The sequence below is a fragment of the Ruditapes philippinarum genome, unplaced genomic scaffold (genome assembly GCF_026571515.1).
Source record: "Ruditapes philippinarum isolate M1 unplaced genomic scaffold, ASM2657151v2 ctg715_1_1_1_1, whole genome shotgun sequence".
Lineage (NCBI taxonomy): Eukaryota > Metazoa > Mollusca > Bivalvia > Venerida > Veneridae > Ruditapes > Ruditapes philippinarum.
The window spans coordinates 248,012-268,137 of NW_026863024.1; the positions used below are offsets into that span (position 1 = coordinate 248,012).

Consider the following 20,126-nt stretch of genomic DNA (forward strand, 5'->3'; position numbering starts at 1 on the left):
TCATGCTTAGTATCTTACCTCTAGCTCTTAGGGTTTCTTTAGGTTTTTTAAAAAAAGGTTTCTTAAGGTTTTACTATACATATATAAGGAAAATCAATGACCCCGGGGTGGGGCCAATTTTAACCCCAGGGCCCTTATTTGAACAAACTTGGTAGTCACTCATTAGAAGATGTTTAATGCTTAATATCTTAGCTCTAGCTCTTAGGATTTTTAAAAGAAGATTCTTTAAGTTTTTACTTTATATATAAAGGGAAAAACAATGACCCCCTGGGGCGGGGCCAATTTTGACCCCAAGGTTTTTATTTGAACAAACTTGGTAGACACCTACTAGACAATGTTTCATGCCAAATATTTAAGCTCTAGCTCTTAAGGTTTTTTAAAAGAAGATATTTTAAGTTTTTTCTTTCAGTTGCCATGGCAGCCAGAATTCTGCATGGAATTAAATTCTTTGAACAATTTTTAAAGTTGACTACCAACGGAACATTCCTGTTAAGTTTGGATGAAATTGGCATAGTGGTTTATGATGAGATGTTGTTAAAGGTAAAAGTTGAACGGACGCCGGACAAAAAGCGACCACAAAAGCTCAACATGTCACTTTGTGACAGGTGAGCTAAAAAGGGGCAAAATTAGCAATCAAACTATCAGGACATGGAGGCCACTAAAACTACATGAGAAACAAGAATACAGTAGTTGATGCACTTACAGTGGTTTCTTGTACATAGACATAGCATAAGAGAAAACTCATAATATACCTAACAGTTACCTTATTTTGCATGCTTTTCAAAATCGTACAGAAACCCTCAAAACAAAAACTTTAAGTCATAATGGAGAAGAAACTCCTAATATAAACAACTTATTCATAACCAAAATAAAACAAGACATTAAAAAATTTCCCACTGAAAAAACACCTCACCTGAAGCTATGTATATCTATAAATAAGGGGAAAGACAGAGAAATAAGTAAGCACCTAAGATTGTACTAAGGCTAACTAAAACCAAAACAGAAAACAGGTGATACCACTTTATAAAAGATTTTAAATATTTATTGGTTTTCCTCAAATGACGTCAAATGAAAACCTATAACCAAAGCTAAAACAGGAAAAAAATCCTAGCTTCTAGTCATCAATAATGAAGTTCTAGAATTTACTCAGAGCATAAATAAATACTTCTATGAATAATTAACCAATATTCACATTGAAATCAAAGAAGGCACAAAGTATTGAAATTTTATCTTCTATTTTGTAGTTTATTAGATAAATAGTCACTTAACATGTAAAACAAAAACCTATTTTTAGCAAAATTCTTTTTATTCCTCGTAAAAGAAAAACTTAAAGATATATACATGTATGTGAATTTGAAATTTAGAGATTTGAAATACTGCATGCAAATTCTAGAGTTAAATATTGACAACTCAGTCCATTTTTAACCATTACATCTACAACGCTTAATTACTGATCTAAAATAAAAATTACATCTGCATATAAAATGAAAAGCATGAATATTTACAATAAATTACAACACTTAATGAAAAATTCTAAGCTGAAAAGGGCCATAACTCCAACATATTGCCCCTTGTCTAAGAACTGCAACTTTTAAATTGTTTGAGTAATGGGCTACATTAAAGTTTTTGATGATGTCAACAACTATCTCAAAGCGTTGATAACAGCTTGACTTTTTAATGAAAATAGACAAGCTTAAAAAAACAAACTTTAACCACTCACTTATCTTTCTTATTCAAAGCAAAGTGCTCCAAGTTAAACCATTTTTAACAAGTATTGCCACATGACATTGTCTTGTTGAAATGACCTTTTAAACTAATAAATTCCTTTCCTTTGAAAATACCTCAAAAACTGGATAAACTTCATAAATAATATCAAAAATATTTACTGTTTTGAAAAAACTTCCATTCATTATGCAACAATATCAGCACAAAAAATCTTTTACCCTTACTTGTAACTGGTTGAATTTTTGGTAAAACAAGATTTGCCATGCTTTGAATTTGGAACGGTCCATTTTAAGTCAAAGGGACTTAATTAAAATACAAAAATTAATTTCTTTGTAAGCAATCAAATTTTGAAAATATTTTACAGTTTGTAGAAAAGGTCATTTACTATCAAGACAAATATCCATACACAAAAGAAAAAAAAAGACAATAAAACATCAGAAAGCTGAACAACAGAATAAACTAAAGAAAGCAAGAAGAGCCCTTACCCTGCTTACTATCATCATGCTCTGATGGATTGGAACCCATGGGTGGGGGACTTCTAAGATGAGGAGGTGGGGGACGGGGAAATGGGGGCCTTGGTCCCCGGGGCGGAGGATATCTATCAAATGATGGTGGTGACCTTCTGTCTGGCGGAAATGGTGGTCTGATGGCATATGGAGGGGGTGACATGGCATCTAATGGAGGGGGTGGGGGTCGCGGCCCCATTGGTCCTGGAGGAAGTCTGCGGTCTGGATGGGGTGGCAATCTTTCTGGTCCAATAGGAGAAGCTCTGTAATCATCATCTCTGGAAACAAAAACTCAACAAATTAACATTTTGTGTTTTAAAAAGTTTAAGTAAATGTATTCAAAGAAATTGATTTGTTATGCAATGTCTCAATTTTCTTTTTTTTCGAAAGTTCAGGTAAAGATAACCTAAGTAAAAATTTTAATTTATATGATTTTTATATATCTAACATACATTCACACAGTGCTTTAAAGTTCATATATCATCATAACAGTCATAACTTTATAGCATATAACTTTTTTTCATTTTCTATACTTAAAAAAGTATCAAATATTGGAAATGACAGAACTTCAAACAAAATAAATAAATAAATAAATAAAATTCATTCAAAATTATATGTTATAACTCTTTTTATATGTAGTGGTGACTTGTTATTATGAATGGTTTTAATTCAATATACTCTTTTATAAGCTATACTGAATACATAGTTTGAGTAAATAAATACATAGATACATAACGACCAATCCTGTTAACTAAATTGTTACATTTTAATTCTATATACCGAGGCCTTTTTAAACTTTACATGACTATATTCCCTTGAAAACCATTACTATATGTACGTGTATATCCAGCGACCACCATTCAACATAAGCTGTCCAGCTAGATATTTAAACATATATCATAACATATTTTCATGCTTTTTATTTCAATTTGTTGGTTTTATCTGGTTTTATTTATGCCAGTTTAACACATTGCTTTCCAGGATAATTAACCAGTAATTTGCAATTTTTTCCGCAAGTGACTGACAACTGATTTCAAATGATTTCTGAATCACCGGTGCAAGACATCCGCGCAGTCTGATCAGGATCCATGCTGTTCGCTATCAGTTTATTTACTCATTTATATGTCTATTTATAGTAACATACGTCATTATTCGGTTTACACATTTTTAGTACTTCAGTAATCATTTTTCTTTGAAATGTATCCTGATGAAGGTCTTGAAAGACCGAAACCGGTAGATCCTAGAATAAACCAGTTATAAACCATCCTGATGTTTGATGTGTATTCTCTCCTTCCTTTGATTTACTAGTTTATTTACTTGTTATAGGGTCTGTAAGGGAACAGCATGGATCCTGATCAGACTGCGCGGATGCGCAGGCTGGTCTGGATCCATGCAGGTCCCAAACCCATTCTGTTGGTGTTGTCGTGACACGGCTCAAATGTTCTCCCTGGGGAGCTAAGTGAGCGGACACATATTTTCATGCTTCTTGACACTGGTGTTATCAGCAAATAAAAGCATTTTTTTAGCACCTACACAAGTCTTGTTAATTTCTTTGATTATTTTATTTATTAATTCCAGCACATTTTCATAGCATAATTAATTCTATAATGGCAACTTTTTAAACTTTTATAGTAGAGCATGACCTTAATTAACCCTCTGTATAAGAGGCAATCACCTGTGAAGACCCAATGATATATATACTGTAAGGTCAGCTTCCTCATTTAAAAGATTTCAAAGCTTCTGGAGAGACAGCCTAACCATTTCAGATTAAATGGTTCAACACATTTTACAGACTGTTTTTTTTTTCCTACAGTTAAACCATTGCAAAAAGACATCACCTGTCCAATATTTATACCTCAATGTTTTTTTGACAAGTCTAATTTGTTGGAAAATTTGAAGAAATCAAACCAACAGTAGTGAGGGAAAAGTTGTCAGTCAATCACCTTTACCACTTCGCTAAACATGCTCTCTTACCTACTTATCAATATGTTACTTTCAAAGAGCACATTGCCACAAATTAACTATCTGAATACAGATCTATATTTAGATGACATTCTGTGTAATACATACATAATGTTTACATATAGATAAGATTTGGTGAATCTCTTATACTAGCCGACACCTCTCTATATACATGTATATAATAACCTGCTGGTACCTCTTTAATTGACATTAATTTCATCATTATCTTTCCTTATTACTTAAAATAAGAGGAAAATGGAGAAGTACAGCACATCAACATGTTCCTAACTACATGTATTTATATACAAATAAAAATGGAAAAATAATTGTTTTAATAAAACAAATTTTTTGAAGAAACCCCGAAAGTTAGGGAAAAACATTGATTAACTTACATCATTATCATCAAAATATAGTTATAGTTCTTGATGTATGAATTTTTCAGTTGCAAAATGATTTGATGACGTAAAAGACTTCACAATTTAACGAGGGGCCAAAAAAAAAAAGAACACCATGAATAAGCAAATTGTAGACAAGTCTAAAAATATAACTCTTGTATCAAATTTAATTATGATGAATATTCATATGTTGCATGTAAAGCATATTTATTAATAGATGACTCTTAAAGACAATTTTGTACCTTTATTTTTAAAATTTGAAAATTCTAGATAAGTTCAGTATGTAGAAAATTTTTTTGTTAAAGAAGGGTATCAAACGTGGGGACTTTTTGCGCACTCGAAAACACATGAATTATCAGTGCAGTAAACAAAATCAGGGGTAACAGCAGTAATATTAGTGAGTTAGTATAGCAAACCTAAGCCGTGGGGTTACATGTCCATGCACTGACCCTCGTGATCCTGGTCTCTCTGGGGGCGGGGGTGGTGGTGGACCATTCAGCATACCTACAAATATATAGGTAAATCTTAAAGATTAATTTTTCACAGTTTTTGCATCATTTATTTATATTCTTCACAAATATAAATGTAGCTAAAAGCTTTAACTGACATGTAATGTAGAAAAGAATTCACTCATATATTATTATCTGAACAAGATAAACAATTGCTCCTATTGTCATATCAAACATACCTAAGCTATCCCTAATATTTTAAGTATGAATGACATATCCCGACATATGAAAAGTAGTCACTTAAATTCTGATACATGTATAGAACAATAGAGAAAAACAGAATCCCTAAAGAAAGTCCAACACAACAAAATTGAAAATGTTGCAGGCTCGGTTTGATTGAGCCTGTTCATGGACGGTACTGGAAAGTGCAAGTTACCGTCCACGCCCCCTAGCACCGGCTTAAGCAGAATTCAACATTTAACACGAAAATGGTGAAATTTTGAATTTAGAAACATCCGCAGATGTGTTCATACGGCGGTTATCATGGAACCTTCAATGTGACACAGTAGTGCCATTCCATGAAAAGCGGCGTATGGTCCCCAAGTAAAAGAATGCTTTTGCCCTAAACGAGAAAACAATGGGCGGAACTAAATAAAATGGAATTTTGAAAGGGGATCTGAAAAACTCAGATACATGTCTTTACAAGCATACTCTGACCTTGACCTCTAACACAAAAGAGATTTATTCTAGCCATTACATTTTATCTATAAATATTGAATCTAGATGTTAAAAGGAAAGTTTTAATTTTCCTTTTCTTTTCTTTGTGGTCTTAGACTACTGACCAGGTGGTGGCATTGCTCTGTGTGTAATTGGACGTATCAAACCAGGTGGCGGGCCCTGCATTAATTTTCTTTCAAGGTCTGTTAATCTGAAAATAAACAAATACAGACAAGTCTTAATCAGCAAATCCAACAAACACGAAAAACATTATTGTGAACATTTCGAAATTCAAATTTTATTTAAGAGGAGCGAAGCTTGATTTCTATTTTCATTTCATCTGCTGAAATTTAAAATCTAGCATTGGTCATGACTAAGTTTCCACATAAGATAGCCCATTACTCATAGGTCAAACCAATCCTCATAAGATAGACAATTTCTCAATAAACAGGGCATTCCTCAGAAAAAAGACCATTCTTTATAGGGCATTACATTCCTCCACAAGCAATGGTTTCTAATTATGAAATACAGATAACCGAATGCAGAATTACCAACTTTGATGCAAAATTCAATGTTAGAATAGTGCTAATGCAATTTTTCCACGTGCATTAACATCTGCAGAAGCCCTCAGATTTATAAAATCACTTGCACTGCTAGCTCAGGATTTAAATGCATCCTTGTGCTTTAAAATTTGCAGACATTAAAAGGAACGGTAATAAAGATGTTACTGAAATGTCTTACTTTTGTCGCAGCATTCCACACTCGTGTCTTGACTCCTTCAACTCCCTTTCTGCTGCCCTTGTTGCCAACTACATAAAAGAAAAAATATCATTACAAGTACTTGCATACATTAGTAAAACAACAAAACATAAATGAACTCCAATATGAAGACAAAGACATGTCATTTACTTTAAGATAAATAAACTACACATAATTATCGCAGCATAGCATGAATGTAACTGCCAAAATATAAAATGATACAACATTAAGAAGGAAAAAAAAGTCAATTTCAACATCATGTTGTTTCATCCAATCATTTGAAATCATCTCCAAATGTAATTAGAGCTAATATTCTAAAAGAAAACCAAAGTTATGTCTATAACTATAAGTTATGCCCGTATGATAGTTAGTTCCTTAAACTGAATCAATCAAACCAAGTCTGATATTTTCTATGCCTTCAGAAAATAGAGGACTTCTTATAACATACTTTTGTTTTAAAGTGTTCAACTTACCCAGTTTTCATGAGCTTTCTTCTCATTGGCTGCAATCTACAATGAGCAATAAAACATATTAATAATACGAAAATATATTGTCATATACAAATGCATTTATACAGTAAAACCTGTATTACAGACCACGTCCACATAAAGATCTCCCTGTTTATAAAGGCAATTATTCAACAACTCTTAATTGATAAAAAAAACAACAGAGTAACCATCAAACAAAGACCACTTGTTTTTTAAGGTAATATTTGGTCTCTCAGTGGCCTTTGTTTACAGGTTTGTCTGTTGCATATCAATATTTTTTTTAAATTTGAAATCAATAAGGTATGCACTGCATCACTCAAGATTTTTCAAAGGCCAAATTTTATCCTTTGTTATACAAATTAATTAATTTCTTTATTTTAATTCATTAAAAGTTCTGTTACACTATGCATAGACAATCTAGAAACTGGAAACACACAAAATAGGAAAATCAAGCAGACTATCAAATGACAAATTATTAACATATTTAGGTTTACATTTTACCTGTGACCTGAAGTCTCTTTCTGCCTTGGAAATTTCTGTCTTGAGATCGTCTATTTGTTGCCTATAAAAAACATATAGAACTCTATTGAAACAATTGTTGCACTATAACAAAGGGGGAAAAACAAACTAAAAATAAGCTGATTTTAAAAACCCAACTGTAACTTTTAAAGACATAAAATTCAAATTTCTTATTATACTCATAGTATAAATTTACATGCAAAATATTGTTCTTGTTTTACCTATAGGTTTCATTTTCTTTTGCAAGTTCTTGAGTAATGCTGTCTGATGACTGAAGTTTGGATATATTTTGGTTCTTTAGCACCTCTTGTTCACCTAGTTGCCTGGAAACAGAATTATTAAATAAATTTACAATTTCTCACCAAAAATGATATGGTTGCTGACAAACATTGCTACATCAAGATCATGTAAATCAATCCATGTAATTGTTGACAAAAAAAAGTTTAATGTACATAAGCAATTTGTGGAATGCTTTTTTCTAAAAATACAAAATATTACAGTATATAATATTGTTTTTGAGATCATAACTTAAGATCATAGGTGCCTTTCAGAATATTCTTTTAAATTTTCCTAAAATAATAAAAATTTCAAATGATTGGCATGTGAAAGGAAAAAACAATGATTTTTTTCCCATAAAATATAAATATTCATTAACCTGGTTAACTCCGCCTCTTTTTCCTTAAAATATTTAGATAACACCTCTAATTTAGTTTGAGCCTCCTGACACTGTCGCTCCGCCTTCATCTTATCTGTCTGATTACTCTCAAACTTACGCTTAAGTAACTGAACCTGGTCTGAAATAATACAAGTTATCATTTCATGCATAAATTCAGTAAAACATGTCTCACATCTCACTTTTTTAAACAATAAATGTAGTTAACAAAGCTTTCATCATTCATTTTTGATCTTCAAATTGTACATTCAATTATATGTCAGTTTATCCTAATGTACAGAATATATAACATGCAATAGGAATAGATTCAATCTATCTCTGAGTATATTTCTTAACTACTTTTAGCATTTATTTCTATTTTAAATGCCCAAGCTGATCTATGTATGAAATTAAAATTTTAAGTTTTAGACTTTTGGACCTCAGTGGAGTTCCTTCAAAATGCTAAAGCAGTAAAGTTGACAGTATGAAGTTTGGTCCTACTGCAAAAGTAGATAAGGTGACCTTGCTTTATACTAGTAGCATTGTCAAATTATCATCATTCCTAGTGTTTAAAGGTGTAATGTTCACAATAAATTATCACAATGATGATGTTACCTTCTAACTCTTTTCGGGACTCAACTTCTATGAGAAGTTTATTTTGTATAACATCTCTCTCCTCCTCTACAGAACGTAATGATGCATTTACCTGCAAACATAAAATGGTATTAATAATCCTTATTATAACCCTCACTATTTCTGTCACATTATTTTCCCATAAGCCAATAGGAGTAATTCTTACTGTTAATTTGAGAGTACTAAAATTTTTAAACTAGAACTGTGTCCAAAGGACACGGATGCCCCCACTGACAACATATATATGGTATATGGTGAAAAAATCAACAAAGGGCCATAATTCTGTTAAATTTGGTCGCAGCAAAAATTCCTTTCTTTACTAACATCTACACATTAAGGTTGTTCATCCCTGGAAGTTTAAGCAAAATCTGCCATCCGGTTTAAAAGGAGTTGCCTTCACAAAATTTCTACATAGTATATAGTGAAAAAATCAACAAAGGGCCATAATTCTCTTAAATTTGGTCGCAGCGAAATTTCCTTCCTTTACTTCCATCTACACGTTAAGTTTGTTCATCCCTGGAAGTTTAAGCAAAATCTGCCGTCCGGTTTAAGAGGAGTTGCGTTCACATGATTTCGGGATGTACTGACCGACGGAAGGACGGACCGATGGACGGACATGTGCAACGCTATATGATCCCCACTTTGTGGGAGCATAAAAATCTAAAGTTACAGAAGGTAAATAACACAAGGGTACAATATCCATTGTTAATGCTTGTCTGTTAAAACAACCATTTTGACAAAAATTCTAAGTTAAAAAGGTGCATAACCGAAATATATAGCTTTTAGAATTAAGTTCCTTGCCTTATTATGCCCCTTGTCTAACAACTTCACCTTGTCAAGATAAGAAAGTATTCCAAGTTTCATGTTAAAATTTTGAAAAAAGTTTACATAATGGGCTACATTAAAGTTTTTGCATGAAAACAACGATAACAATGACAATGACACAGCCATCATAATAACACAAATTTCCTTCGGAACAGACAAGCTAAAAATTAAAGTCCATGTTAGTGTTATGGACCTCCATCAGATGAGTTTCACTTGAAATTCTAAATACACATGAAATAAACAATGGAAAAGTTTTGTGGTAGTTAAAGCATATCCTCAATCACAAACTTTCTAAATTTACAGAGGTATACAAAAGCTATGTATAATTCATTCAGTAAGTCTTATTTGTTTTGGACACTATAATGCCCAGGGTACATTGCATGAGTGCAGTTTGAATGAATGTCTTCAGTGTAAATGACATATGAAGTTACTTATAAAACTTTAACCTTAAAGTGTTACTCCAATGGCTATGCTAATAAAATTGCCAAGCAAATCTTTTAATAGTCAAGCAAGAAACTGAAGTAACAGTAACTTATGACTTATTCTAACAGGACCTGAATTTTTCCCTATTGAACATAGAAGCACCTAAAGTGTGTATTATTATGCAATAAAATCACTGTTTACATTCTATATTTAGTCATGAGACTTAACAATTAAACATGTAACATAACCACTAAAAATGTGGCACGCTGAAAATAAGTACTGAAACCAATCAGGTGAACTTAACTTAACATCAGCTAATAATGGCAGCAATGATTTGTAGATGTCCTGTTTGAATCGAAATAATATATTCAAATCGGCTTTGCCCTCGTGATATAATTCCTCGCATTCAAACTCCAAACAGTGATTTTATTTAGCAATAAAATCACGGTATGGGATATATTATTTCTTAAATTACCAATGAGTATTCTCTTTCAATATAAAGACATAGTTAATATATTATTACCCTGGATACGTCCATCATCTGTTTAAGCTTTTCACCGAGATCAGGAGCATCCTCTGAAATATTACATAACATATGATTATGAGATAATGTGAAAATCTTAATCTTAGCTTTAAAATCATCTTGTCAAACTTAAAAAAAAACTCTCAGCATTATTATCATCTTCATACAGTGCATGTATTGTGATACAATTTTACTCTGAAAAAACAAAACAAAACTTAACATAACTCTATAACATTTCATATTCAATTATCAATATCATTGTCATTTTCTTGAGTAAATGCTCAAATAATATACTAATATATCAGAGAAAAATGAATGAAGCAAAACAAGCCATATACCTGCATCCTCTTTCATCTCTTCTTCACCCTGGAATGCTTTAACTTGTAGGAAACAATCTCTTAGCACCTGCCATCATAAATATACATATTACAATATACAGTTGCGTTCAGCTAAAGTCGCTTGATACAAATAAGATATAGAGAGAAAATGATCGGGGAGATTGAAGAGCGGGGAGAAATGATGAGGGGTCGCATAAGACAAAAATCGCTTAATACGCGTGGTTGCACGGGCAAGTTAGACTGTATAATATTCTATAAGCATAAAAATGCCTGGTCATTCCACCAAAAAGATTTGTTAATGCACTTGTTACTCATATAAAGTATCAAAATTGTATATTACTTCAACTGATTATGAGTGTAATATGACCGATTATGAGTTAGGAGCCCAGGGCCCAAAACTCAAAATCATAATCGGCCTGCTGAACACAAGTACATGTACAAACTGTAACACTGACATCACAAATTAACAGGCCAATAAACATCAGGTGTGATGCAGTAACCAATTTTTATCATGAATGCTGAGGTGTATTTCATAACAATTTTGACTGACTGACAAAGTCTTTCAAGCTATAACAGACTGATAACCTGATTTCTTCCCTTAAGATCCTTTAAATCTTACTATAAAAATATAAACAATATCATCATTTTTCCATTAAAAAATTGCCTCTTCTATATCCAACCAATGGTTTAATTGGTCAGTAAATTTTAAGAATAACCAATGGTTTAATTGGTCAGTAAATTTTAAGAATAAGTAAGAATATTGTTACAAAAGACCCTTTAAAAGTAAAAGTTTTCAAGATGCTTTTAAAAGATAATAAAAGCTCCATGAATAAGCATAGAAAGAATGTTAAACTTGTTGACATAATAAACCAGAAATAATAAACAACCATAGTCAGTTTTCATGCTAAACTTCAACAAAAATTCATTATGAAAAAGTAAACTTAGTTTTATCATGCCTACGGAACAAAAAGTTAGCCTTTCCACAAAACCAACTGATTATAAGTTTTAAAGAAACTCTTCAGTTTATTTGTTAAGATGGTAGACACAATAATCACATGTCCAGTCCAACAGTTCAAAGTTAGGCCAGTCAGCATATTCATTTTTGTAGGCTACATTTTGACCATACCCCATATTGTTAGCCATTTTAATATTAATTAGTTTCTTTTTCTGGTTTTAATGCAGATGTAGTCACATTATATCTCAGTAGTCAATCCACCTAACAGGCGTTTCCAGGATAACTAACCAGTAATTAACAATTTCTCCACAAGTGACAGACAACTTATCTCCACAACACTTTTGAATCAGCATTGAGAGACAAATGAACATTAAACTGAACGTTTAAGATCAATTAAGCTCAAGCTGAGTATGATAGCATACTTTCAAAATTAAAATCCCCTAAACTACTAATGGACTATTCCAAAATCAAACTAGGGAAACTCCAATGCACATATTTGGCACGGTACAAGCTAAAAATCTTTTGATTTTATCAAATAAATGAATTGAAGAAAAAAAATAGTCAAGCATTCCTTAGCAGTGTAAAAGTTAAATTTTTCCTCCATAAATGTTAAAACTTGAAAATTGAGATAACCACAAAAAAGCAGAACATCAAAATTACCTCATTGCTTGTTGTGCACTGTTTGAATGAAATATCAACTTTTTCATAACATTTCTAAACTAGAACTGCCACTATCATGGCATGAATACCCCCGCATACCACTTTGTCAGAATCAACAGTGGCCATTTAGAGCTCAAGGACAACCTCCCTGCCAAATCTGAGGTTACTAAGCCAGTGCATTGCTAAGTTATGTATTCTACATGCTTCAAATGTGAAAATGTCAAAATCAATACATTGCGGACAGGACATACTTTAGCAATTGAGAAAAAAAGCTTTTTTTTATCAAGGTCCCTGTGACCTTGACCTTTGACCCAGTGACCTCAAAATCAATAGGGGTCACCTTATAGTCATGACAAACATCCATGCCAAATATGAAGACTGTCGGTCAAAGGAATCTATTGGGCAGACAAACTTTTTGAAGTCAAAGTCCCCGTGACCTTGACCTTTGACCTGGTGACCTCAAAATAAATAGGGGTCATCTACTAATCATGACTAACCTCAATGCCAAATATGAAGACTGTGGGTCAAAGGAATCTTAAGTTACTGGGCGGACAAGCTTTTTGAAGTCAAGGCCCCTGTGACCTTGACCTTTGACCTAGTGACCTCAAAATCAATAGGGGTCATCTACTAATCATGACTAACCTCCATGCCAAATATGAAGACTAAGGGTCAAAGGAATCTTAAGTTATTGGGCAGACAAGCTTTTTGAAGTCAAGGCCCCTGTGACATTGACCTTTGACCTAGTAATCTCAAAATCAATAGGGGTCATCTACTAATCATGACTAACCTCCATGCCAAATATGAAGACTGTGGGTCAAAGGAATCTTAAGTTATTGGGTGGACAAGCTTTTAGAAGTCAAGGCCCCTGTGACCTTGACCTTTGACCTAGTGACCTCAAAATCAATAGGGGTAAACTACTAATCATGACTAACCTCCATGCCAAATATGAAGACTAAGGGTCAAAGGAATCTTAAGTTATTGGGCAGACAAGAAACAAGAGGGCCATGATGGCCCTGAGGTCGCTCACCTGTATATAGGCCCCCCAACCCCCCCCCCCCCCCAACATTGCAGGGTCAATTTAACCCAAGGGCTTTTATTTGCACAAACTTCGTAGACACCCATAAGAAGATGTTTCATGCTAAACATCTAAGCTCTAGCTCATTGGGCTTTTTAAAAGAAGATTTTTTAAAAGTTTTTACACATATAGTTAAAAACAATGACACCCCTGGGGCCGGGCCAGTTTTGACCCCAGGGCTTTTATTTGAACAAACTTTGTAGACACTTACTAGAAGATTTTCATGCTTAATATCTAAACTCTAGCTATTTGGGTTTTTTCAAAGAAGATTTTAAGTTTTTGCTATACACATATAAAGAAAATCAATGATCCCTGGGGCGGGGCCAATTTTGACCCTAGGTCTTTTATTTGAACAAACTTTGTAGACACTCACTAAAAGATGTTTCATGCTTAATATCTTAACTCTAGCTCTTTGGGTTTTTTCAAAGAAGATTTTTTAAGTTTTTGCTATACACATATAAGGAAAATCAATGACCCCCGGGGCGGTGCCAATTTTGACCCCAGGGCTTTTATTTGAACAAACTTGGTAGACACCTATTAGAACATGTTTGATGCTAAATATCTTAGCCATAGCTCTTTGAGTTCTTTAAAAGAAGATTTTTTAAGTTTTTACTATATGCATATAGGGAAAATCAATGACCCCCCGGGGCGGGGCCAATTTTGACCCCAGGGCTTTTATTTGAACAAACTTGGTAGACACCCATTAGAACATGTTTCATGCTAAATATCTTAGCTCTAGCTCTTTGGGTTCTTTAAAAGAAGATTTTTAAAGTTTTTACTATATGCATATAGGGAAAATCAATGACCCCCTGGGGCGGGGCCAATTTTGACCCCAGGGCTTTTATTTGAACAAACTTGGTAGACACCTATTAGAACATGTTTGATGCTCAATATCTTAGCCATAGCTCTTTGAGTTCTTTAAAAGAAGATTTTTTAAGTTTTTACTATATGCATATAGGGAAAATCAATGACCCCGGGGCGGGGCCAATTTTGACCCCAGGGCTTTTATTTGAACAAACTTGGTAGACACCCATTAGAACATGTTTCATGCTAAATATCTTAGCTCTAGCTCTTTGGGTTCTTTAAAAGAAGATTTTTAAAGTTTTTACTATATGCATATAGGGAAAATTAATGACCCCCCGGGGCGGGGCCAATTTTGACCCAAGGGCTTTTATTTGAAGAAACTTGGTAGACAGTCACTAGAAGATGTTTCATGCCAAATATCTAAGCTCTAGCTCTTATGGTTTTTTAAAAGAAGATATTTAAAGTTTTTTCTTTCGGTTGCCATGGCAACCAGAGTTCTGCATGGAATTAAATTCTTTGAACAATTTTTAAAGGTGACCACCAAAGGAACATTCCTGTGAAGTTTGGATGAAATTGGCTTAGTGGTTTATGAGGAGATGTCATTTAAAGTAAAAGTTTACGGACGGACGACGGACGGACGACGGACGGACGCCGGACGAAAAGCGATCACAAAAGCTCACCCTGTCACTTTGTGACAGGTGAGCTAAAAACCGACGGACAGCTGGACGGACGGACGGCCGGACGGACAGACAAGCTGATTCCAGTATACCCCCCTTACAACTTTGTTGTGCGGGGGTATAATAATATTGGCATTTACACATATATGTTCATGAATACATGCACTTTAATATTATGAACCCTTTAAATGCTTTCAGCTTATATGAAAGGCCTATGCCAGTAATATGAAACCAGGCTATACCTAAGATATGTGAAGTCTAATTAAACTCTGTCCTATTGGCTGCTAGATTTTACATCTTCATATAAAGAAATCCCAAAGAGTTACAATGGATTGTTCCAAATTCAAACTAGGGCGAGTTCATTATACACAGGAAAGTTTAAACAGTTAAACAAACAAGAGCTGTCGGTAGGACAGCAACGCTCGACTATTCTTAGTGCTTGATAGTAAAAAAAATGCTTGATACTCCTCCTGTTTACAGGTTGGGGTCATGATGGTGAACAAGTGTGCAAAGTTTCAAAGCCATATGTCAATGGACTTTGAAAATATTTGAACTATTACAAAAACTTTAACGTAAATTCTAAGTCAAAAAAGGGGCATAATTCTGTCAAAATGCTTGATAGAGTTACCTCCTCCTGTTTACAGGTTGGGGTCATGATGTTGAACAAGTGTGCAAAGTTTCAAAGCCATATGTCAATGGACTTTGAAAATATTTGAACTATTACAAAAACTTTAACGTAAATTCTAAGTCGATTAAGGGGCATAATTCTGTCAAAATGCTTGATAGAGTTTCCTCCTCTTGTCTACAGGTTGGGGTAATGATGGTGAACAAGTGTGCAAAGTTTCAAAGCCATATGTCAATGGACTTTGAAAATATTTGAACTATTACAAAAACTTTAACGTAAATTCTAAGTCGAAAAAGGGGCATAATTCTGTCAAAATGCTTGATAGAGTTACCTCCTCCTGTCTACAGGTTGGGGTCATGATGGTGAACAAGTGTGCAAAGTTTCAAAGCCATATGTCTATGGACTTTGAAAATATTTGAACTATTACAAAAACTTTAACATAAGTGGTTACGCCGACGCCGACGCTCGGGTGACTGCAATAGCTCTACTTATTCTTATCGAATAGTCGAGCTAAAAACAATAAGTATCTTTCTAAAATGGCATGCCTATGCTCCAGTATCTTTTTATTTGTACTCATAAAGCACATGCTATTCAGTGTGAAGCATGTCACAATCACGTTGGTGTTAATTCACACAAAATGCAAATGAACATTTAAATGCTTACCTCTAATTCATTTTCTTTAAATGCTAAATCTTCTTGCATTCTCTTAGCATCTGAAGAAAACTGTTCCACTTGCTCAGTGAGATCTGTAACTCTGTAAAAATTGTAAGACAGAGATGAGTTTAATGTAAGTGTTAATGACATCATAATGTCAGAAAATGATAATGATATCATAATGCCAGAAAATGACAAAGGAAAATGGCAAAATTATTGTATGATATACTATTTTTGGAAGGCTATACTGTTTATAATTACAGAGGCCAAAGAACGAAAATATCCATGCATTCTGTCTCAATTGATGCTATTTTAGCAAACCAGAACAAAAATATGCATAAAGTAATCAATTTCTTGAATGCAATTTTATGGAAATTCAATAAAATAACAAATTTGTGAGCTTGTTATAATTCAGGGCTCAAGCTAGGTTCAAAATTTAGGGAGAAGTCACTTCTCCCTCCAGCTGCTTTAGGGAGAAGTGGGGAGACTTTAGGGAGAAGTGAGGAGATTCATTTATCGATGTTTGTTGTATGTTATTGCAATTATGTTGACTCACTGTACATATCTTATTCAATGAATTGGATTTGTGTTACAACAGAATATTCAATTTTAATTTAAAAGTAGTTTGAAACAAGTAATAAGAATGAGTATCATGTAATGCAACCATTGCATTTAATGAAGATAAAAAAGCCATAGTTGACTCCTATCATGGATCATATCATGGGTGGATTAACAGTTATTCCCTTCTGATTTACTATTAAAAAGCTTGCGCAGGACATTATATTCATATTCACTTATGTTGTTAAGAAAATGAAAGTAGATAGCGCCGGACATTATATTCATATTCACTTATGTTGTTAAGAAAATGAAAGTAGATACGATCTTTAATTTAACTTCATTTGTAATAAATACAGTGTAATATGCCGTCAATTTTATCAAATTTAACTCGTCGACAAAAAAGGTTATCATAACTTTCATTTAAAATTACCGTTACAGTTATATGTCGAGCAGTCCTCTTAATTCTTACAATCATTCGATAGTGAAAATTTAATTGACGTTTGATCCGTCCATCATAAATAATTGTTACGGGTAGTTGTATGTTAGCGATTTAATGATTGGTTTAATAATGTCGCCTCGATTAAAACGTGAATTACGATTGGTTTCTCGCACGTATCGGTAATCTCGCCGTGGGCGGAGTCTAATTGTTCCTTGAGTGTCTGTTAATTAGACTTTTATGACATGTTGGTAAACAAACAGATTAATGACATTTCGCGTTGATTGAGATGCATGACAGTCCCTTTTTCCGGCGGCGAGGGTAAACAAAGCAAACACACACAACATGTTATTGTTATTGTTGGTAATTTTCAATAATGGATCAATAAAATCGGGCGACTTCATCTTCGCTTTCATGTAGGATGTCGGCGAAGTCAGACGGAATTCGGCGACTATTTCGCCTGAATCGCCCACTAGCTCGAGCCCTGTAATTGTTTTAAATAAATGCAAATCCTGCCTATCAAGATTATAAACTGTCTGCAGCAGTTCGGTCAGTAGCAAGTAATGATATATTTTCATGTGAGGGTTTTAGCCAAATTCTAGAATCAAGAGGCTTTACTAAATGACTTTACTTGGACCTTTTTCCCACTGAATATGGTTGTTTGAGTCCAAACAAAATTGTCAATGAATAATATTTCAAAATTCTAAAAAATCACAATTAATTTGATCAACCTTAACCCTGCTGGAACAAGTGATAAGCCTTTGTTACCAGTAAAGAGCCAGGCCAGCCTGACCATCCATGCAGTCTGACCAGGCTCGACACTTTTGGCAAAATTTAAGTCTTCATCCTGATACCCCCAAAATTGATAATGGACAGTTCCAAAACTAGAAGCTGGGCAAGTCCATTTTGAGATATTCAGCAGGTTAAGGATTAGCAAGGTTTCCAACATTTTTTTTAATCCACTTGATTAAAATTTACAGTCTTTAGATTATGTACTTACTTTTCTGACCAATCGCCAGCCTGTGTATTAAGCTGTTGTTTGCTAGTTTCTAGTTGTTGTATTTGTTCTGACAAGGACTGTACTTGTTGTAGACTGAGTCTCAATTCTTCTTCCCTTTCTGAATAATTGTGACTGATCTGCAAATATTATTCCAACATATGAATATTCTGATGCAATTCAAACTTAAAACTCAAAACCAGTCTATGTTCTCAGCAGCTCATTGGTAGTTCTTGTGGAAATGAATTTGAAATTTACCAATAGTGAAAAAAACTTCTTTTGGCTCTTGAATGAAATCTCACACTTAATATTTTGATATTTTGGTTGTATTTAGATATTTTTTTTAATTTTTCTTACTCCAATGAAAATAAATTTTGCAGCATTTGAGAATATAGATAATATAAATGAAATGATTATGTAAACGAACCTGTAGAATTAACATGAGCTGTCAGTAGGTCAGTATGCTTGACTCTTCTCAGTGCTTGATTATTAAAAGTCATTATGGGTCTTAGACAGCTATCTCCTATTGTAATTACTCTCTTGAAAAAGTGTATGAAGTTTCAACCAATTCCCTTCAGAACCTTTTGAGATACCAACTTGCATGCAATAACTAAACCTAAGTGTGATGCAGAAACTGCGCAAGTACAATAGCTCTCCCAGTTCTTCGAAAAGTCAAGCTAAAATTCATTTACCTTTTGTAAAGCCAATTCAGCATCTTCTGCTCTCTTGGTCTGGGATTGTATCTCGGTCAGGTACGACTGCAACTCTGAGTCCTTGTATATGACAACCTGTGACTTCTCTGTAACCTCTTGTTTATACTCGTCTAACTCTATCTGTACCTCTGCCAACTGCTTCTTTAACGACTCATTATGTAGCTGCAAAATAAAGATCCTGTGTACTTGATAACTAAATACCTATGACTTCTGGTAACTCTTTAGTAATTGGAAAAAAAATAGCATTTGTAATTTTGCTTAAAATTACACTCCTTCCTCAATTTTGCCTAATTGGAATTTCAAAACTGGAAAATGTTTCATTACTCATCTATGGAATTAAATAATGCAGATTTGTGAAAAATCTAACTGAAATCCAAACAGATCAATGCAGATTATTCAACCATGTCTAATTTATGCAAAAAAAGCTTTAAATTTACATCTACAAATCTTCTGTTGAAAATAGGAGTGTCCCTGTTAGCAAAATTTCTAACTATTTAACTGACCAAACTAAAAGTACTCTTACATTTTAAACATTAACTTTGTTTCTTTATGACAAGATATAAGGAAAATTGAGAATTTATGCTTCTTTTGTTAAGGTTAACTATCATAAAAGCTTGAAGCTTATTTGAACTAACCAGTGTTGGCATTAGGTTATAAATCATTTTATTGAACTCAGTCTCGAATCTAAGGATTTTCATTGGGCAGTTCTTATTCTTTGCTAGTTTCTGACCAATCAAATACCCGAGATCTAAGTTTGAACTGAGAAAATTTCTTTTTAACCTTTGACCCTTGGGTCATATGGAGAAACATAATTATGACACAAGTAAGACTTAAAACTATTGCTGCATGGGTTTTGACGCAGACACTTTAACCACTAGGCAATTGCTCTCCTCTACTTACTTTTATTGTTTTAAGATCTGTTTCAAAAGTTCCTTTGGAAGACTGTTGACTACTCAACTCATCCTGCATTTCTAAAACCTGAAATATCAACAATGGTATACAGTTACCATTACATATTGTGAAATAAAACTTTAAATATCATTATTATCTTCAAATTA

General features: G+C 33.5%; 1 protein-coding gene across 4 annotated transcripts in view; it reads right to left on the reverse strand.

The window, feature by feature from the left end:
• The window catches only part of LOC132720922 (transport and Golgi organization protein 1 homolog), a 42,185-nt gene that overhangs the window by 4,441 nt on the left and 17,618 nt on the right, over positions 1-20,126 (reverse strand). Inside the window, exons 12-27 of one of the 4 annotated variants that reach the window (XM_060705167.1) lie at positions 19,969-20,046; positions 19,048-19,230; positions 18,359-18,495; positions 16,374-16,464; positions 10,915-10,981; positions 10,577-10,629; positions 8,788-8,878; positions 8,176-8,314; positions 7,742-7,843; positions 7,503-7,563; positions 6,987-7,022; positions 6,496-6,563; positions 5,880-5,965; positions 5,038-5,092; positions 2,211-2,509; positions 914-929 (exon numbers count right to left, since the gene is read on the reverse strand). In XM_060705167.1, the coding sequence (XP_060561150.1) occupies positions 914-929; positions 2,211-2,509; positions 5,038-5,092; positions 5,880-5,965; positions 6,496-6,563; positions 6,987-7,022; positions 7,503-7,563; positions 7,742-7,843; positions 8,176-8,314; positions 8,788-8,878; positions 10,577-10,629; positions 10,915-10,981; positions 16,374-16,464; positions 18,359-18,495; positions 19,048-19,230; positions 19,969-20,046 (1,562 nt within the window). Of the gene's footprint in view, positions 1-913; positions 930-2,210; positions 2,510-5,004; positions 5,093-5,879; positions 5,966-6,495; positions 6,564-6,986; positions 7,023-7,502; positions 7,564-7,741; positions 7,844-8,175; positions 8,315-8,787; positions 8,879-10,576; positions 10,630-10,914; positions 10,982-16,373; positions 16,465-18,358; positions 18,496-19,047; positions 19,231-19,968; positions 20,047-20,126 lie in introns of all 4 variants that reach the window. The other 3 variants (XM_060705165.1, XM_060705168.1, XM_060705166.1) reach the window with 3 other exon arrangements.